Raw genomic sequence first — 19,069 nt, 5'->3', positions numbered from 1 at the left:
GATCGCATTAGTGGTGATGAATCATTCTTGAGCAATTTGGTATTCAGTGACGAATCAACTTTTCACATTTCCGCACAAGTCAAGATACACAATTGTATTTGGGGCACGGAAAATCCACATGGAGCTGATTCGTGACAGCCCCAAAGTGAACGTGTTTTGCGCTGTTTCCAGAGCAAAGGTTTATAGACCATTCTTCTTTGCTGGGAGCACTATCACCGGCAGTGTCTATCTTGATATGCTCCAGAACTTCCTTGTTGCACAGTTAGATAAAGATGACCACAATGTTCGCTTATGGTGGCAACAAGATGGCGTCCTGCCGCACTACCTGATAAGACATAAGGAAATTTCTTGATCAGTGTTTCCCAGATAAGTGGATAGGTCGTGGTGGACCAATTGCCTGGCCGTACGGTCTCCAGATTATACGCCATTTGACTCCTTTCTGTGGGGGTTTGTGAAAGATAAGGTGTACACCTCTCCCCTACCTGATAGTGTTAATGAACTGAAACATCGCATCACAAGAGCCATCGCGGACGTTACCCCCGAAAAATGCTGGCTACTGTTTGGCAGGAAATAAGACTCGTTGGGATGTGTCCAGGATGACCGCAGGTGCACACATTGAGCTATAATGGATTTGTCGCAAAAAACTTTTAGTGTTTTGCAGTATAATGACACATACATAAAGTCTGTATATGGTTCTAATAGAGAATTATAGCTGACTGAAGTTGTAAACCCATATATATACAGGGTGGGCCATTTTAATTAATCCACGGAAATATCTGAAAAATGATAAAACATAGAAGAATTTTTTGAAGTACAAGTTATATATTGCTAAGGGGGAAAACCAATCCCCAAAAGTACCCCTCCCCGCCCCCCGTAAATGAGGGTAACTTTGAAATGTCAAATAGGAACATGGGTCGAGTAATACCTCGTTGGAAAGGTCTTGGAAAACTAAGTAACGCTGTACCAAAAGATGTTCCATATTGTGCACCGGTTTCAAAATGGCCGCCATAATATGATTCGGAAACTCCAGTACCCGTAGTGTGAAAACCATGGAAGGTAAATGAATGGAACAAAATTGAAATACGTAAATATCATAGGGCATATCGAACGGTGTGGTCCCTGTGATCCCAGTGGCCTCCATAAAGGGGTCTTGGGGGCTAACTTCAAAATTTCAAATAGTAACATGAGTCGAGTGGTACCTCGTTCGATAAATCTTGCTAAATCTAACATATTGCAGGAGAAAACGATTGATGTGAAATGGCAGTGTTCTCAAAAGGCCGCCGAAACATATTATCCGTGTCAGAGAAAAGGTTTAGTACCCGTAGTATGAAAGCGATTGGAGATAAATCAACAAAAGAAAAACTGGAGTAGCTAACTGACGTAAGGCACATCGAGAGGAGGTGTCGGGGTGACTCCAAGGGCCAACTGAAAGGTATCCGGGGCCAACTTGAAAATTTCAAATAGCAGCTTGAAGCGAGTAACATCACGTTACATAGACAAATTAATATCAAACAGCTTCTGTAAGAAAATTTTCGACATGAGACACCGTTTTCAAAATGATCGCAAAGACATGGTGACTGTGTCTAAGAAAACGTCTAGTGCCCATAGTATGAATACGGTTAGACATAAATGAAAATAACGAAAATTAAATAGGGAAACCACGGAGGCGTTCCAAGGCTCGAGAATAATACAACAGAGATAAAAAATATTAGAGTAAAATTGCAATAATGTATAGAGAGAAATCCAAGTCCTGCAAAATAATCTCTCCCTGCGCTCTGTATGTGAGTGGGGTGGAAAGTAAAGTGAAAGTTCAAACGAGAACTCTAGTTTAATTCGTAAATTAAGGCTAACCTTACAAATAGGTATGGTGTGGTTGAAACATTTGTTTGTAAGGATGACGCTGTAGTGACTAAAAAGAGAGAAACTTTTATGCAATGCGTGCTGGTTATTCAGAAAGCATTTCGGGGATATACGTACACACCGTTTCGTCCCTCAAGCTCACAATATGACATGAATGCTAATAGTTAATCAAAATGTAACTGTGGCCATCCGCGTTAACTTAAAGCACCAATTCTCTATGCATGAAGTCTGCCTTCCAAACAGCATTGGGTAGGTCAAGCGTACGCCCGAACCGTTGTCCGGTCGGACATTGAAATTTTGAAGTTAGCCCCCAAGACCCCTTCACGGAGGCCACTGGGATCACAGGGATTACATCATTCGATATGCCCTATGATATTTACGTATTTCAATTTTGTTCCATTCATTTACCTTCCATGGTTTTCACACTACGGGTACTGGAGTTTCCGAACCATATCATGGCGGCCATTTTGAAACTGGTGCACAATATGAAACATCTTTTGGTACAGCGTTACTTAGTTTTCCAAGATCTTTCCAACGAGGTATTACTCGACCCATGTTCCTATTTGACATTTCAAAGTTACCCCCCGTTACCCCCATTTACGGGGGGCGGGGAGGGGTACTTTTGGCGGAATTGGTTTTCCCCCTTAGCAATATATAACGTGTACTTCAAAAATTTCTTCTATGTTTTATCATTTTTCAGATATTTCCGTGGATTAATTAAAATGGCCCACCCTGTATATATGTAGCCCATATATATAAAATTGAAACAATATTGTATGTTAAAATATGTAATAAGTTCTGTGGTTTCATTCAAACACATTGTAAAACCTGCTATTACTTCGTTTAATCAAGCAAATTCTCTTTTTAAAGGAGAAAAGTTAACATGTACTACCAAAACACGTGATCCCTGGTTCAATTCGTGGTGGAGGACGCAATCCTGAAAAGAAGTTAGCAATACCTCAGGTCACATTGCGATATTAAATTCACTATTTTTATATTTTCAGAGTTGGGTAAACTAGTGGATTTCAAGAGGTGGTCTGGGGAGGAAATTCTATCGCTCTCAAATAGCTACGAAATTTTCCTAGGTGCATATCTCTGACCATGCTCAACGTGTTAGTAGTTTCCCAGTACTGTTTTCACCCCTCCCCACATGAGATGGTGGTGTAGTCTACGAGTTCGTACTACTGCTGACAAGGGGGTGTTTGCACAGTCGCGCAAGCGTAGGGCGCCCATAATGTGATCGGTAATCTGCATAGTCGAGTCTCAAGAATCCTTTCCAGTTGTAGATCTTTGACTGGGTTAGTTTTTATAGCATTCATGTTAATGTTGAAGTTAGAAACTACTATTCTGGTAAAATATTAGTGCATTAGGAACTACATGTGATTAAAATTACGACGTTAGTGACGTCCATAAAGTTCTATGTAAATTTTGTACGAACAAGTTTCAGATACAAATAGAGCTTTTGTAAGGTTCATTTAAAGGGAAAGGTTGGGTGATTATTATTATTATATTTTTAAAGGATTCAATAACAAGATTAGTAGCTTATTAGTACTATTCATTGTGAAGCAATCATCGCCAAACCGTATGACAGTTAATTTGAAGATTTGTCCATGTTGGAACACTACTTTTCTAAACAGTATTTTGAGTATTAGAAAAAAATCAGAATATTAGTGTTACCAGTTTTTAGTACTGGTGGAGGACTGATAAATACGCTAACAGTTTTGCTCAATCTTGAGGTATGGGGTTAGAATCCTGCGACCAACTATCCTGACTAGGTCTTTTTACTCATTGTTTCATAAAAGATACTAAAAAAAAAAACCGTTGGATGACCACAATATGCAAAAACTGAACCACTAGAATGGCGAAGCATCGAATCCAACCATCTGTTTACTAAGTGAATACTCTACCATTAACCTATCAAGGACATTTTTGAGCTTATTACATCCCCGGCCTTCAACCAATTCACTTTTGGCAAACATTTTGTAGACAATCCAATAGGCTGAGATTTTTTTCTTTCTTCTAAACGGGTACGACCGAAGACAGAAAAACTGGGAAAATAGAATCAATCCATCAACGTATTACGAAGCTAAATAATTACCTGATTCTGCCTCATTGCTTCTTGGTGAGCTAGGTTCTCCAGAGTTATTGACGACAAATTTCCCTTTATGCTTTTTACCCTTCCTAGCCATTCGCCTCTCTTTCTTCAATTGATGCTTCGAAGGCTGATTCTCTATACTATTGCCATGAACATCAAACAACGAGTCATTCCCAGACTTTCTTCTCATGGCCGGGGGTTGAGGCTGAAACAAAAAGTATTTATATTTGACAAAAGTCATTAACATTCACTCTTGTTTATAAAATAAAGAAACATTAAAGTACAGCCGAAAGATACATTTATGCGAGATATTCAAAATGTTTCTATAGTGGCATCCGACACTAATACTACCTACACAATAACATATTAAAATGTGCACATTTACGCATTTATAGAAATCTATATATATAAAAGAGAACGTACAATTTTTTGTCCGCTCATCACGCTAATACGGCTGAACCAATTTCTTTCATTTTTGGGGGGTTATTAGGATTTGGACCCTAGATGGTTTTTATCATATCACTTTAATTTTTAATTACCAGTGTCTTGAGATAATTGACCATTCAGGTGTCCACAAATCCTTTGTTATTAGTTCATCATAGGTAAAAATAAACGTATTTATATGCAACCCGCATGACCGTGTCACTCGGCGGGTTAACATAAATGACAGGCGATATACAGCGGAAAATAGCTTGAATCTTCTGTTTAAAATTTTTTAATTGATTTGCTTATTTTTACAGACACTTTTACAATATGCCAGCACCGGGATGACCGCAGCGAAGCGGGGCGGGTTAACATAAATGACAGGCGATATAATGTTAAGATTTACTGCAATCTTCTATGGTTTTTATCATATCACTTGAAAGCGAAAAAGTAAAAATTATCTAAGTAACAAAGTTTATTGCGTTCCGGGGTGACCGCAGCGAAGCGGGGTGAACGCTGCTAGTGAACAATAAAAGTGATATTTATCTTGAAAGTATAGTTTTATTTTTACTCACACTATATATTTTATCCCCTCCTACTCTGGGGACACAGCTGGTTTCTCAGAATTTCACTGAACCACTTCTATTTACATCCTTCTGATTTACATATTATATCTATATCTATCTATCTATCTATCTATCTATCTATCTATCTATCTATCTATCTATCTATATCTATCTATCTATCTATATATATCTATATATATCTATATATATCTATATATATATATATATATATATATATATATATACAAAAGTATACTTCTATTTCTTTTAAAACACTAAATGAGCATAGTAAAGCTTCAAATTTCAGACCAGTAGTGTTAATATAGTAAGGACATCAGCCAAGAGTGGCTGCCATTTGTATTTTTTCAGTGATGCAATGTTGCCATATACATAATTTGTAATAATTCTTGTTATTATTTAGTTTATTTCTAAAAATGATTTCTGCTTATATATCGGTGCAATACTACAGGGTGGGCGAGAATTAACTTCATACTGAAAATTGTTTATAACTAATACTTAACCAACTTTTAAAAAATAAAAAGCATTTTGTTCCTCACATTGACGGTGATGATGAGTAATGAATGGAAATGGTGGAATGAAGAAAGTGGGAGGAAACGGGAGAACCCCGAGAAAACCCACGCACACGGTGTTTGTCCACCACAAAGTTCACTTGGCGGGAGCAGAGTTTGAACCCGAGACCCCTAGCACCAGAGGTGAACGCTCTACCAATGAGCCACCGCGGCCCCCAAATTGTCATTCGAAGTTAATGAACACAGGTTCTGTAGCAGATATTAGGAGACATAGTCGTCCCTCAACATCCAGGGCGGAGGAAAATTTGTAAGTAGTTCAGGAAATGTTCACTCGAAGTCCTAAGGCATCACAGACAGGCATCTCATGAAAATGGTTTAACCTGAAACACAATCCGAACTATTCTGAAGGAACAGTTGAATTTTCGTTAATGAAAACCATATTACTATCATGAATTATCACCGGAAGAGTGTGATCCATGAGCATGAGAAGTTGACCCTTGCTTAGTACGAAGACTGGTTTGATTATTTCGGTAATATACTGAAATAAGATGAAGCTGTGTTTCGTGTTAAGAGGGTTTGTTATTCAATACATTATTATTATTATTATTATTATTGGTCAGGAGAGGATCCGAGGTGGTTGCTGAAAAAGGCTGTCACGAACATTCCCAACCCTTTACGAAAATTTGTTGTGCTTATGTGGAATTTTAGCAATGTATAAGAATTTTAGTAATGTAATTTTCCTTTTTATTTAATCTACTGTCTACACTGTCTTCGTCTAAATTCAATATCGAGTTCTTCGTTCTGACATACTCGCCTGATGACGACAGCAGAAAAGCAGGATGGCGAAATATATAACTGAGTAAAAACAAAGAAACGCATTCAAGATAAACAATTTTATTTATACAAGTGAAAGGAAATCTCACCTGCATTAACACACAGGTCTTATCTATCCATTAACTGACGAACAACTTTTCTAAATATGACCGTAACCAATCGGTGATCTTTTACGTTCGAAGAAAACCTGCGAACTTTTCTAACTGACCGAAGACGTAAAAGTAAGTGGGAGAGATTTCGGAAATAGCATACGTGCTTGGCAACTATTCATGTAATTTTCTCAAATCAGATTCAAATAACCTTCACTTATGTGCGCCGCTTTGAAAAAATAAATAAATAAAAAAAGCCATGTGTTAGTTACGTTCGATAGGTTAGTAGCTTCCATTCACGAAAAAACACCGGAATGCTATCTTTCCTACAAGATTATGTCTCTTCAAAAAGGCTTTGATAGGTAGACTTAATTCCGATGAGAAAGTGAAACTAATAATCACAGATTAGTTCTAATGAGACGCAAGACATTGTGGAACTTAATAAAAAAATCTTGTTACCTTCATGTTTTTTTGATTCTTAATCGGCCCTAATATTTCGTCCATCTCCTTTCTGCGAAAATCTTAAGAGATTCAACTTAAATCTGCAGCTAAGAGAGTTCTACATTGTTCTTTAACCTAATATTTATACTATAGATTTGTTGTGAAAACTGAAAATTCTTGATATTATTTGTATTATCCACTGTTCCCAGATATCTTATCTTCACAATGTATACGCTTGATATGCAAATTACGGATACGAAAAATATTTGCATGAAGATCGCTGTCTGATGAAGGTGGTATCGATCCACCAGAACAGTCTTTGGAAGTAAAAGGAACAACGACGCAGGAAGCTGAACATCTTTTCTGCACAGAGCTTCCTGGCTGAAGAATGTGGTAGCGTCCCACGAAAACAGTCTTAGGAACTAGCAAGGACAACAATACAGTAAGCTGAGCCATCTCTTTTAATTGAACAATATGCGTCAGTTGCGTACTCAAACTTGATACTCTTACATGCGTCATCTTATTTTGGTCATGTGTTTATATATATATATATATATATATATATATATATATAAGTATATTCTGTTAATAATCAGCGATCTAACTATTTTCTGTGAAACCAAAGAATATTGTGACACCTACCTATATGTATTTCATTGTACTATTTTACATGTCCAAACGTCACATGAAAGTTATTACACGATACGATATATTCTCTTAAGGGTGTTTGAATTGCGTATCATTTACTTAGTTTTATAGTCCAGTACTGGACGAAGGTCAACTACAGAGAGCTTTCAGCCATTCGGAAGTCTGTATGAATGAAATACTTCTAAAAATTAAAACAAAATTATACTTTATTTAATAAATAATAGGATACATATAATAATAATAATAATAATAATAATAATAATAATAATAATAATAATAATAATAATAATAATAATAATAATAATAATGATGTTAAACACTCACCTTGGCACCCGAATAACATATGACATTTCGGCGATAGAGTTTCGTCATTAGTGTGTATACTTTCAAAAACTTACGTTGCTCGAAAAATTCTGAAAGGTTACAGTTAAACGATTAAGGCATTCAGAACTAAAGTGGAGTTGAAAAATTTAAGATTTTCTGTGCACGAATATGTAATATATCGATGTTTATTCACCTCAGTCTGGATATAGATAATACTTTACAAATCCACTAGCGTCGGTTATAATGAAAAATCAGAAAATAATAAGTCAACTAATAAAAATTAAATATTACTACTGCGCGCTGGATTTCATTTAAACGCCATTGGAAGTGTCACTGTTCATCTCTATGACCCGAAAGCTACGGATTCGACATTAATATCTGTCATTTTCGATCATTTTTAAATATCTCCCTCCTTTCCCTTCCCTACGTTGCACCGTCAAAGTGAAATGATAAAAGCCATCCCAGGCCCGAACTTCATCTGTTGAAATTTGATCGAGATCCGTCTGATGGTTCAAGAGTTATTAAATCACAAACATTATCATTTTCATTTTTATACACTGTATGTAGATAAGGATTATTTCTACAGAGATTAAATACCAAAAATGTACTTTTTCGAGCAACGTTAAGGTTTTTATTGAAGACGGCGAAAATTCACCGCTGAAACGACTACGATTAGATTGTTATGGTACTCAGATGCTTAGGTGAGTGCTGTACAACTAACGCTTAACTTACCTTATCAGGAGAAATTGGCAAGCTGAGGTCAAGAAAACTCTCCGACACCTGAGATGTGTGCTGACAATCTTGACATACTAGCGTACTAACCAAGAATCCTTTAAAGACCTGATCAGGGCATAACACCTGATCAGACGCTTGTCTTCCATACACTTTCAATTTGTTTCTTAACTCGCTTTGCACTTGCGTAGGATTGGTCTTTTCTGATAAGCCTACAGAATGAAGAATTACACGCTGATAACGCTGTAACGAAAAACAAATAAATAGGATTAGGAATTGAGATCTTGACATACAGAGTGCTGGAAAATAATGTAACGCAACTTCCTCGTTCCAAGTAAAGCTATTCTAACCAACACGCTTTCATATTAGTTCGTTTAGGAGTTAAAGAGGAAAACAGCATTCCATTTCTGGCAAAAAGTGGTAAACATAGAATTGGCCCTTTCTAGAAAAGGAGTTACGATTCGGAATTGCTGATATAGAGTATATTCACCGAAGTTTTAACAATTCTCTTTTAGCTGTTTAATAGTATTACTTCTTAACGTTTTTTTTTTTTTTTTTTTTTTTTTTTTTTTTTTTTTTTTTTTTTTTTTACGTTTGCAACGATAAAAACAAGTTCGATTAAGTTTTTGGATGGAAAGGAAGTTCTTCATATAAGATAAAATTAGACAAACAATTAAAAATCGGTTCTACTAACAAAATAAACGAACAACTGAACCATGGTTTGGGTAGCGGATGTATTTTCTAGCATAGTACGTCTTATAAACTCATTACGTAAGAAAGTGCTAACGTCTGAATAAAATTAAGAATACTGACTGTTGGATATGTTTCACTTACGTTACTTTCAAATCTAAATATAGAATCATAAATTGAACAGAACAAATGTTAAGTATATCATAAATAAAGCTATCCTTTAAAATAATAATAAGAAGAAGAATAGGAATATTAAGGTTGTAACTATGAAATCAAATAAATACTTCCCAATATTTTCTGTAATTTGCACTAATATCTTTGTAAGTATACTAGTTTTGTTCAGTTGCTTACAGCTTAACGTGGAATCCGAGCTACAAGTAATTTAACCGAAAATTCATCCCAAATTCAAACATAATGGCGAAAATTTTAACTAATTAGCTGAGTCAAGACAACTAGAAAGTTATATAGAAATACTATTATTTAAAACACAGGTCTTGTAAATTTACAATGTTATTTTATAGTTACTAACAGTCAGCTGCAAATTACTTCCAGTCCATACACGAAAAAGTATGTTGTGAACACATAAGTGGAGAAATTGTCTTATTTACAATTACACCAAAAGATCCATTTCTGAGGCACAATTCCTATATAATGTTTAGAATTAAAAAAAAAAAAATCTGAGTTTTACTTCCCACGATTATGCCGGTTAGGATAAAGGAGACGAATGTTTAGAATAAATTACTTATTTAGACACAAGTGGGTTTAAAACAAAAATATTGATGGCAAATAACGCAACATATACACTGAAGCTATTGTTACATATTATGGATCTAAATTTAGAAACATACCCGTAAATCGTCATTCCGGACACACTCCAAGAGATGTCTCAGCAATTCCTGCGAATCCTGTTGCTCTGCAGAAGCGAAGATAGTATTCCGTGTTCTAACAAGTGACAAAAGAGCTCTAGGGTTTAGTACACCAGCCTTTCCAGATTGAAGTTCTCTCAACGTTTGAACTAATGTTTCCATCAAATCACTACCTTTGGAGAGTTCACCTTCAATAGGAGGCTGAAAAAAAATCATTAAACCTTATCTCAGGAATCTTATGCTTTTACTAAACTAATAATTTCTCATTTACTGCTATTCAAAGGTGAAGTTTCAGTAAAAAGTATGAAAATATTGTAACGTTCTCCTGTATCGGGGTAGGTAGAGCTTGATAGAGTAAAATTATAGGTCCGGAATCTTCTTCCAGTACCGGTTTATCATAAAAATCCACTATAAACAGTATCTTTACAGATATGTTATAATAATGTAAGTCCTCTAATCTAAGGTTGGAATGAGTGTCCCTTCGACCTGATGGTCTTGGAAAGGATTCCTTAGTAGCGAACTACGTGAGGTGTAGGACACTCTGCTCCACTGCAAGCAGTACGGGATTAGGATCCCGACAAAATTCCACTGCAGGCCAGGCAGGGTTGTAATTAGGATTCTCTCGCTACTCACATTGTAAGCAGCAAGAGAAATAAAGTCTCCTATAAGGTTCCACTGCAAGCCAGGAGGAGGAGGAGAAAAAGGAACCGTAAGGAGTTGACCAATCGAGACTGGTGACTGTGCGTCGAATCGTCTGTTATATAACACTCCAGGTGAGGTGGTGGCGCTGCTGTTCCTTAGTCGTCATATGATCCGTGGTGTCACTGAAGTTTCCGTCGTTTACAACTTGCAGTACTCCAACGTAAGGTAGTACGCGCCTTTGGCGTGAGAGACCCGGGTTCAATTCTCGGCGGGAGCTTATGTGGTTCGGATTCCACGTTAATCAGTAGGTCCACGTCTCACATAGCCTCGCTGCTGAACGAGACGTTAAACTCAAAATCAATTCAATTCCCTCGTATGCTGCATGTGATTGTTGTTTATAAACAGGAACACGTGTAGAATGTTTGTAAACACAAGCACGTGGTACATTACGATATACTCACTCTGTTGATGATATGGCTCTTATTACGGAATCTGAATGGAATAAAGGGAATTGTATTAACTACGGAGCTAGGTGGAATAAAGTAGAAAACGATACTACATTTTGGTGTTTAGGTAGTACTGCTATAGGTGCTTTCAGTGAGACTAGTTCGTGTGGTGTGTGAGTAATAAATGCATGTACTCTCGCATTTTTTTTTTTTTTTTTTTTTAATACTGCAAGTAAGAGAAATCACAAATTTACACTCATATTCTTTTTTGTATACCTGAGATTTCAATCTTGAATGGTGGATTAACTACAGTAAATGATAAATTTTTGGTCGAAGGGAATATTCACTGGTCAAAATACAAAATACTGGATTTTCTCTATAGTGTGAGAATTAATTTTATTTTATTCGCAGACAATTATTATTTTATTAATTCTTCTTAAAACTAAATTTTTCCATGAGATTTTTAAATCTATATTATCAGCCGATAAAGCAGCTGACTTCATTTATACATATTTCTAGGCATTACCAGCGTCTGATCTTTAGTCCATTACGTATGAGGAAAGGTGTCCCTAGGCAAGCATACTATCTGGGGAAGGAAAAAAAAAGTGGCCTGGGATCTGTATGTTAGGTACACGGCCGGCTCTACCATGTGCGCAACATGTGGATTTGCAAGGGGCGCCCAGTTTTGAGGGGCGGCAAAATGTGTCATAACTATATTATTTAAAATAAATATTTCTTGTTGGAAACAGACTTCATGATGATGGTAGTTAAATTTACTAAGCTAGCCTTCTATTTGAACGCCACATTCATAAATCATGTTTAGGTAACAGGGACAGTGCTAAAGCACATAGTCAAACATATCCAGCATGAATTGCTTGATTGTTGTCAAATACAAGAACTCAATTCTCGAACAGTAGCGATTATCTGTTCCATTTAGTTAATTATTAGTTGATATGTTTGTTACAAATAAGTTCCTTATCATTCAAGGTAGAAACAGTTTTTTTTTTTTAGCAAGATGTACAAGGAAAATCAAGAAACAGAGATAAAAGGGCTAGTTGCACTGGAATTGCAAGCAGGTATATTGGGATTAAAGCTCGATATTGAATTGAATTCTATAAAAAGGATTGCCATCTTTCTTCCGCAGATGTGATTGCTTTATCTTTCACTAACATAACATTGTTATTTAAAGAAAAAAAAGTAGACACAACGAAACTGGATTTGTAGTGTTCCGAGTGCAAGTGCACTTTTCCTTTCCTTCGTTGTTCATGATGAGTAGTACTTAAAACCGTGGCTTTTAATGGTGTCATTGAGGAAAATCCAGGAATAACCTCATTCAGGATGACTGGCATGAAAAAGTTGTTATACCTTTTCGACGGGGTGTCCCCACCGGGAATCGAACCCAGAACTACTTGCATCAAAGGCAAAAGCATTAGCGTTTACGCTACGCGGGGTCACTATAAAGTAGTCGAAATTCTTGGCAGAAACTCTTGTATATTCAATGGAATAGGCACAAATCTACTTACGAGATTTTCTTCGGGATTAGTTGACTCGTTTCCCGGAAGACAGAACTTCTTGCCAGCTTCTTTCTCCTTCTCCAGAACATCAATCAGATATGGCGTATGACCCAAACACTGCAGCACAGCGTTAAAATAGCAAGTGTTTCCTAAATTGGTCAAACCCTAAAACGAAATTAATGTTAAATTTTCGTACTCATTCATCAAATAAATACATCAACATTATAATATAACTTATAAGTATAAATTACAGTGAAATGAAATTAAATCTGTCAGTTTTACGTTCTACTGTTATGATATGTAAGGTAAAAGAGACGTGATAATGGGAATGGTGGAATGAACAGAGGGCCCCGAGAAAACCCACGCACACGGGATTTGTCTACCACAAAGCCAACTGGCGCGAATTGGGATAAATTACAGTGAAGAAAACGTGTAGTTTTATGGCTTACGCAACTCGAAGGTTCATCGTAGAATGAACAAAAGCAATTTACTAAATTCATTTCTTGCCACGCGAATTTCAGACTGGAAGTTACCTACTTCTCAACGACCTTGCTCTATACTATACCAGCAAAAGTGACCTTCGCACGAAATCAACGGTAGGTAACCTGGAACACAGTAAGGCCGTTTGGATTGTCTATTTCATGGATAACGTGCTTCATTATTTTCACATAAATATGGAAGGTGGAACATTTACCTTGATATATCCTTGTAACATTTTAAACACACACGTACTAAACGTTGAAATTTGGTACCGTGCAAATATCGACAGGAGGGGCACTGTTTGGCATACTCTCAAACATCACCAGATTAAAACTGTGGCTAACCCAATTTTTTCGGATTTACATAATTTTAAGCAGTATTACCAGTATTTACCATATGTCCAGAGCGGTTTAAGACATCGAATTGCTGTAAAGGGCATTATGATTTTCACATCTATTCGAACGCCACCTATCCAAGGATGAGGTACTTATGTTAGTAGTTTCTCGAATTAAAAGCTTTTGAAAAAAGTCAAATTTTGAATCCGTTGCAACTTTGTTCGTATTTATTTGAAATCTACTGTATCAAGATGATGATATAAAGCACTAAAGTACTTTGAATATGCATTGCCCAATCCGTCTCACTTGCGTTATTACTGCTGTACATGCCTCAAATAATTGGGTTTTGTGGGATTGTAGCATCGTTAGTTTACAATACTGGATAATAAATGTGTTATTTTAAGTTCTCGTTTGACACGTAGATTTGAAATATGCAATAACCTGACGTAGTATCATATCGACGGTGTTAAGGTAAAAGATCGTAACCCTTAAAAAATTGAAAATGTGGATTTTTATCTTATTCAGCTCACTATAAGTCAGGCCATAGGTGAGAAAAATATTGTAAGCTTGTGTGTATTATTAAGGCAAATAAACCACATTTTATACTTGTGTTCTGCAAGGATGTATTTTTTCCTGGAAAAAGTTAGAAATGAGGCTTACGACGTTTTACCTTGACACCATCGATATGAAAAATACATAACTTTATACTGCGCTGACAATACTGTTAATTTCGTGATATCGCACAGTATGTCAAACAATGTCCCCTGCCGATATTCCCATCGTACAAAATTTATATAGGGCAGAAGGGGGGGATTGGGAGGTACATTTTTTAACCTTCCCCCCCCCCTCACAAGTTATAGGTGTTTTTCTAGTTTTTAAGAACTGATTATATGTCGCAGATTCTTCTGCACCTACTGCGATAGTGGTAAGCTTTCGACATCTTTACTTTTGATGCTGCAACATTTTTTAAATGTTGGTGGGCGTAATTGGGCGCAATATGATTAAAACCATTGCCGGTGCACATAAAAACCCGTGAGTGATTGGATGTAAATAAAGAAAACTTAGGCTTTCATTTGATGTATATAACTTGTATTCCACTTAAGAACTAATAGTTTTACGTGGCCTAGAAGAAAAATACACCTTTGTTTATGCAAAATAAGGAGTAACTTATTTCTAAATCTAAAAGATATTTGAGTGCCTTTTCAAGAGTTCCAGTTATTGTTTATAGCATAGTATATTGTCCTGTGAACGCAATCCAAAATGTATCACGTCCAATAAAAACTGTAAGCGGTTAGAACTTTGTCCGTAAACGTAAAAATAAAATTTAAAAAAAAACAGACACCAGGCCGTTATTCAAACAAACATAGAAGAAGGTAATAAGACTAACACTAAATAACTATCAACTATTACAATGGAACATGTGTTGGAACTCTGGATTGATCAACAGGCCCTATCTATAGAATCAGCACTATTGGCATAGGCAACGGCCGCTGGAGGCCTAAGTTGAATAAAATAGCTTAATAAGCGTAATGCACTATGAAACAAAACTGTGCACCACAAAAGACAAAGATACCACAGCATTTAAAGGAATTCTAACGAAAAAAAAAATGTTTACTTAAGGCATTCCGATTTGCCCCCACATCATGCGCCCAATTACCCTGTGGGGATAATTGGGAGGTACACATTTTTACAAAATTTTAACTGTCTTACAGTGAGGATTCAAGATTTCTGTTTTTCACGGCACCATCCTTATGATGTCAAAGCAGCAGTAAAAAATCAGGATCAAAACATTAACAGATACGCGATTTATTGTGACTCAAACCGAAACATACTCAAACCTGAAACTCGGTTTCAAATACCTTCTCAAAATTCATCAAAGGTTTTTTTTTCTGATCAACATCTACCCACCCAACATTAACTTAAATTTCATAAAAATATACTGAAATGCAAAGTATACATTTTTAAAAAGTTTTCCGCCCAATTACCGCCTTCTACCATATATATCAGGTGTCAAAAAATTCCACCGACAAACTTTGGGAGGTAAATCCTCTCATACGAAGAAACAAAAAAGCTCAGTAAACATAGGTCCGGAAACGCGTTGTTTCGGAGATATAAGGCGCCGAAACCGTGGAAAATGAATCTTCAAATGCGTATATTTCAGAAACTATTCAACGTAGAGGGTGCGGTTTAAAAACTCACCAATGAAGTCATACCTGTTCTTGTTAAACATGCATGTTTCATAATCTTGCAATGCCTGCGGAAGGGATTCCCCAAAGGAGCATAGGGATTCCCGGATAATCTGCAGAGTGAAGATGGCTCGAAAGGGGTATGAATGGACGACTTCCTCACCCGTTAACAGTACTTCCTGGTACCAAGACGATAACTCAAACGGATACAAAATAATGGACACTTGTATATCTGTTGTGTGTGGTTGCATAACCGCCACATACGGATGATGCCCAATAATGAATTTCGGAATATGAAGTACTGTGAATATGATGCAGTCGAAGGTTCGTAGTGAGGCACGTGCGGTGTTGCTACAGCATAACACACGAAGCAGAGTGATTGAGAGCTGTTGAAACTAGATGCAAACCCGCTATCAAAATGTACTTAAATTATCGTGGACAAATGTATGTTAAATATGCAGCATTGTGGAGTATAGTATTAACATACGTAAGAAGCAGCTGACAAATGACCTCCTGGGAATAGCGATAATGTGATTCGCATATTAGTAGCATAGTTGGTGCCGTGCAATGCTGTAAAGCATAACCTCCAGTCACACAAATAAAATACAGAAAGCACAAAGACAGAAGAAGACGAGTCAATGCAGGAAATGGTGTTTGTAATTCACTTGTACCTTACAACGTCACGAAATCTACTAAAAATGTGAACCATTGACTTCAATACACAAGAGATAGCGTCGAAGCACTTCGTCTCGCACACTAGGAAAAACGTCGTGGTTAACACGAATTCTTGCGGAAGCCTCGACAATGTGGCCCACAAGGTCCAATTCATTCTCCACTGGTGTCTGGTAGACCAACTCTTTCATGTGTCCCCATAGGTAAAAGTCCATAGGTGTCATATCCGGTGATCTAGGAGGCCATGCTACAGGACCAACATGCCCGATCCATCGATTCCCAAACATATCAGAAAGTACATTTTGAACACGCCGCGGCCGATGGGGTGGACCTCCGTCATGCTGGAACCACATTTGTCGCCGGACTGCAAGGGGGACATTTTCTAGCAGTTCCGGGAGTACCTCTGAAAGAAACACACTGTAAGTATGCATGTTCAGTCGTGGAGGTAATACATAAGATCCTACTAAGACATTATTCACTATACCGGCCCACACATTAACTGTGAATCGTTTTTGATGACCTCGGCGAAACATTGCATGCGGATTGTTTGCTGCCCACATATGCCTATTATGAGCATTGTAACATCCGTCACGAGTAAAACTACTCTCATCTGTGAACAAACCATGCCGCGCGAACTGCGGATTCTCCACACACTGCCGCAGGTACCATCGGGCAAATCGTACACGTGTGGGATATGGATAGAAATGTTCTTTATGTAGGACGTTCCACATTTGCTGGTGCTGAACATGCAACACATGTCCAACGGCCCGCGTGCTTTTTCATGGATTTTGTTCAAATTGGTCCAACACATTCTCTTCGAATGCTGGTGTTCTCACTGTTCGTGGTCTTCCTGCATCAGGCCGGTGTATATGTAAGGAACCTGATTCTCGCAGCTGCCGATCAATTGACGTAAATGTAGTGTGATGGGGGCACCGTCGTTCTGGAAAACGTTCTCTATACAGTCTTTAGGGGGCGCGGTGGCTCAGTGGTAGAGCGTTCACCTCTGGTGCTTGGGGCCCCGGATTCGATCCCAGCCCCCGCCAAGTGAACTTTGTGGTGGACAAACACCGTGCTCGTGGGTTTTCTCGGGGTTCTCCCGTTTCCTCCCACTTTCTTCATTCCACCATTTTATTCATCGCTCATCATCACCGTCTTCTTTAGCCTAACCGGCATAATCGTGGGACGTAAAACTTAAAGATTTCATTTCATTTCTATACAGTCTTTGTGCCTCCCTTGCATTTCCCAAAGCTGCACCATATGCAAGATGCATATCACTTAATTCTGCACAAGTAAACTCCATTTCCCACTACGGTGTTTTATAAAGCAAAGACAGTAAGCACTGCACACAAGCACAGTCGCTTCCAGAATACACGTCAGTCTTCGGTAGACTAGCTTCTTTAGGTGCTCGTCTGTCATATGGCTTAGAGTCGAATCCCACTAACAGCATGACTCTGTTAATCAATGTTTATTTTATCTCTTCTATCGTATTTTTGTTCCTATAAACAGTTTTGGACGTAAGAAAAACGCTATGTACTGTCATTTCAAGGACAATGTCATTTGTTGAATATTCTGGACTCAGTTAAAATTATCGTGTGAAACTGAAATACCTCTTACATGTTTTAATATTTAAAGAAGACCAGAAACCAATTTCCTTACACACAGTAAAATGATAATCAATGTTGTTTTTGTTTTTCAAGGTCGACAATACCCTCCAGTTCGACTGCGTGTGCATTTAAGTGCAGCCTAAATCTGTTTACATTATGAGAGTTAATGACATCCGACGACTAAAGTTCAGACACAAACGCAGGCGATCTTGCGGCCAGAGCGTTTATAGAGGTACCATCTTGGCATTCGACTTGTGAAACTGAAGAAAGCCACTCAGAATGGTTGAACAGAGTGGCGAATCTAGGGTGGGGTCGGGAGGCCTTGGTCCCCCAATTTTGCTGCGTTACTAGAAAATCACTAATGTCATAAATACCAAAACGCAGTCCAAATTACGTATTTTACAAAGCAAAATACTGACACCCCCTCCCCCGCCAGTTTTTACTTTCAAGATCGGCTACTGAACACAATGATCGTACCCGGTTCTCTCTACACTTAATCTACTGTGGTTGCTAAATTGGAATAGGCGTATAGATTTGAGGCTCTAGCAGTTGCATTGTAAGCAAAAATAAACATGAGAAGAGTATGACGTTATGATTATTATTTTGTAATAACGTCCCCGCCTTATAGACCTAACAAAATGGACACGAAGACAATCTTGATATAACTTTAAATGGATTGATTGATTGAAGATTGATTTTCGAGTTTTACGTCCCTTTTCAGCAGCGAGGCTATATGAGACGTGGACCTACTGATTAACGTGGAATCCGAACCACATGAGCTCCCGCCGGGAATCAAACCCGGGCCTCCCACGCCAAAGGCGCGTACGCTAACCGCTTAGCTCTGGAGGAGCTCATAACTTTAAATGGAGGAATAAAGACAAGATATAAAATATGAAGGTGGTTTATTGTTCTGTTTACATATTTTAGAATCCGTTAACACGAGCGGCTTGGGTACCCGAAGAGAAAACGAAACCGTAGTAGGACTTACGTTTAATTTAACGAGCTAAACCAATTCATTTAGATATCACATTCGCGCACTACAGTATCATTCAATTGTACGTTTATAACAATTGTTTATTGTTTGATTGTTTA

The 19,069-nt window shown here is 37.5% G+C and overlaps 1 protein-coding gene across 2 annotated transcripts in view; it reads right to left on the bottom strand.

Annotated features, from left to right (window-relative positions):
- Positions 1-19,069, bottom strand: part of Usp16-45 (ubiquitin specific protease 16/45) — a 53,883-nt gene that overhangs the window by 11,514 nt on the left and 23,300 nt on the right. For both annotated transcript variants that reach the window (XM_081729418.1, XM_081729417.1), the window contains exons 7-10: positions 12,710-12,865; positions 10,081-10,299; positions 8,543-8,785; positions 3,959-4,160 (exon numbers count right to left, since the gene is read on the bottom strand). In XM_081729418.1, the coding sequence (XP_081585544.1) occupies positions 3,959-4,160; positions 8,543-8,785; positions 10,081-10,299; positions 12,710-12,865 (820 nt within the window). The remainder of the gene's footprint in view (positions 1-3,958; positions 4,161-8,542; positions 8,786-10,080; positions 10,300-12,709; positions 12,866-19,069) is intronic.

Source organism: Thermobia domestica, chromosome 10 (assembly GCF_964235325.1).
Source record: "Thermobia domestica chromosome 10, izTheDome1.hap1.1, whole genome shotgun sequence".
NCBI lineage: Eukaryota > Metazoa > Arthropoda > Insecta > Zygentoma > Lepismatidae > Thermobia > Thermobia domestica.
This window is presented reverse-complemented; position numbering and strand designations above follow the sequence as displayed.